This window comes from Papilio xuthus, unplaced genomic scaffold (assembly GCF_000836235.2).
Source record: "Papilio xuthus unplaced genomic scaffold, Pxut_1.1 DF829976.1, whole genome shotgun sequence".
In the NCBI taxonomy this organism is placed as follows: Eukaryota; Metazoa; Arthropoda; class Insecta; order Lepidoptera; family Papilionidae; genus Papilio; species Papilio xuthus.
In genome coordinates this window covers 1-880 of record NW_013528673.1, presented here as the reverse complement: position 1 = coordinate 880, position 880 = coordinate 1, and the positions used below count along the sequence as shown (strand labels likewise).

At 49.0% G+C, this 880-nt stretch overlaps 1 protein-coding gene across 1 annotated transcript; it reads left to right on the top strand.

Moving 5' to 3' along the window:
* Window positions 1-3: 3 nt before the first annotated feature.
* On the top strand, window positions 4-868 carry LOC106113805 (diacylglycerol kinase delta-like; the record flags this gene model as incomplete). Its single annotated transcript, XM_013306832.1, has 4 exons — window positions 4-69; window positions 180-409; window positions 543-654; window positions 827-868. Coding segments are annotated over 4 exons (450 nt in total), but the record flags the coding sequence as incomplete, so codon positions are not given.
* Window positions 869-880: the final 12 nt, after the last annotated feature.

Below are 880 nucleotides of genomic sequence, written 5' to 3'. Positions count from 1 at the left end.
AACTTCTGGGGCGGCACCAGGGCTGATGATATCTTCCTCGCTCCCTCCTTTGATGACAGAATACTCGAGGTAAACGAACTATACCATTCATCCTGTGCTTTCATGTCTTAACTTCGTACATCTATACGAACACAAAATGTTGGAGGTGATTTCCATCCAAGTTGGCTATACCGGTGTAGGTGGTGGCGGTGTTCGGTTCGGCGCAGATGGCGGCGTCGCGGCTGATCAACCTGCAGAAGCACCGCATAGCGCAGTGCCGCGCCGTGCAGATCAACATCCTGGGCGAGGAGTGCGTGCCCGTGCAGGTGGACGGCGAGGCCTGGCTGCAGCCGCCCGGTTGCGTCCGTATCATACACAAGAATCGCGCACAGATGCTCTGCCGATCCAGGGCATTAGAGACCAGCCTCAGGTAACATTCCTCACCTCAACAAATACACACGCTCCACTCTGTACAATTCGTAATCCAATTCATGGAAACATTATAGTAAAAAAGGTTGTTAAAATCCAATAAATGATATCAATATACCAAGTGTATCCGTTAGAGCATGGGACGAGAAGCAACAGCAAAAAGCGCAAGCGAGCAACTCCTTGTCTTCGTCAGAAGCGGCGCAGCTGCTGGCGTTGCTGGATGACGTCAACACATTAGTCAAACATGTGAGCAAATAATACCTTGTTTAATTCACATTTCTTGTCATTTTCGGTTAAACTTAGACTCCTCCTAAAACCAATGCCCTTGACAAACAAACTATCGTTATCGCAATTTCTAAGCTCTAAATGTAGATTGCAAAACGAACTCATGACCTAAAATGCACTTTATTTGATAAAGGTGAAGCTGGCGTGCATCAGCGAGGCGGGTGCGGGCGGCAGCGCACTGAGCGCC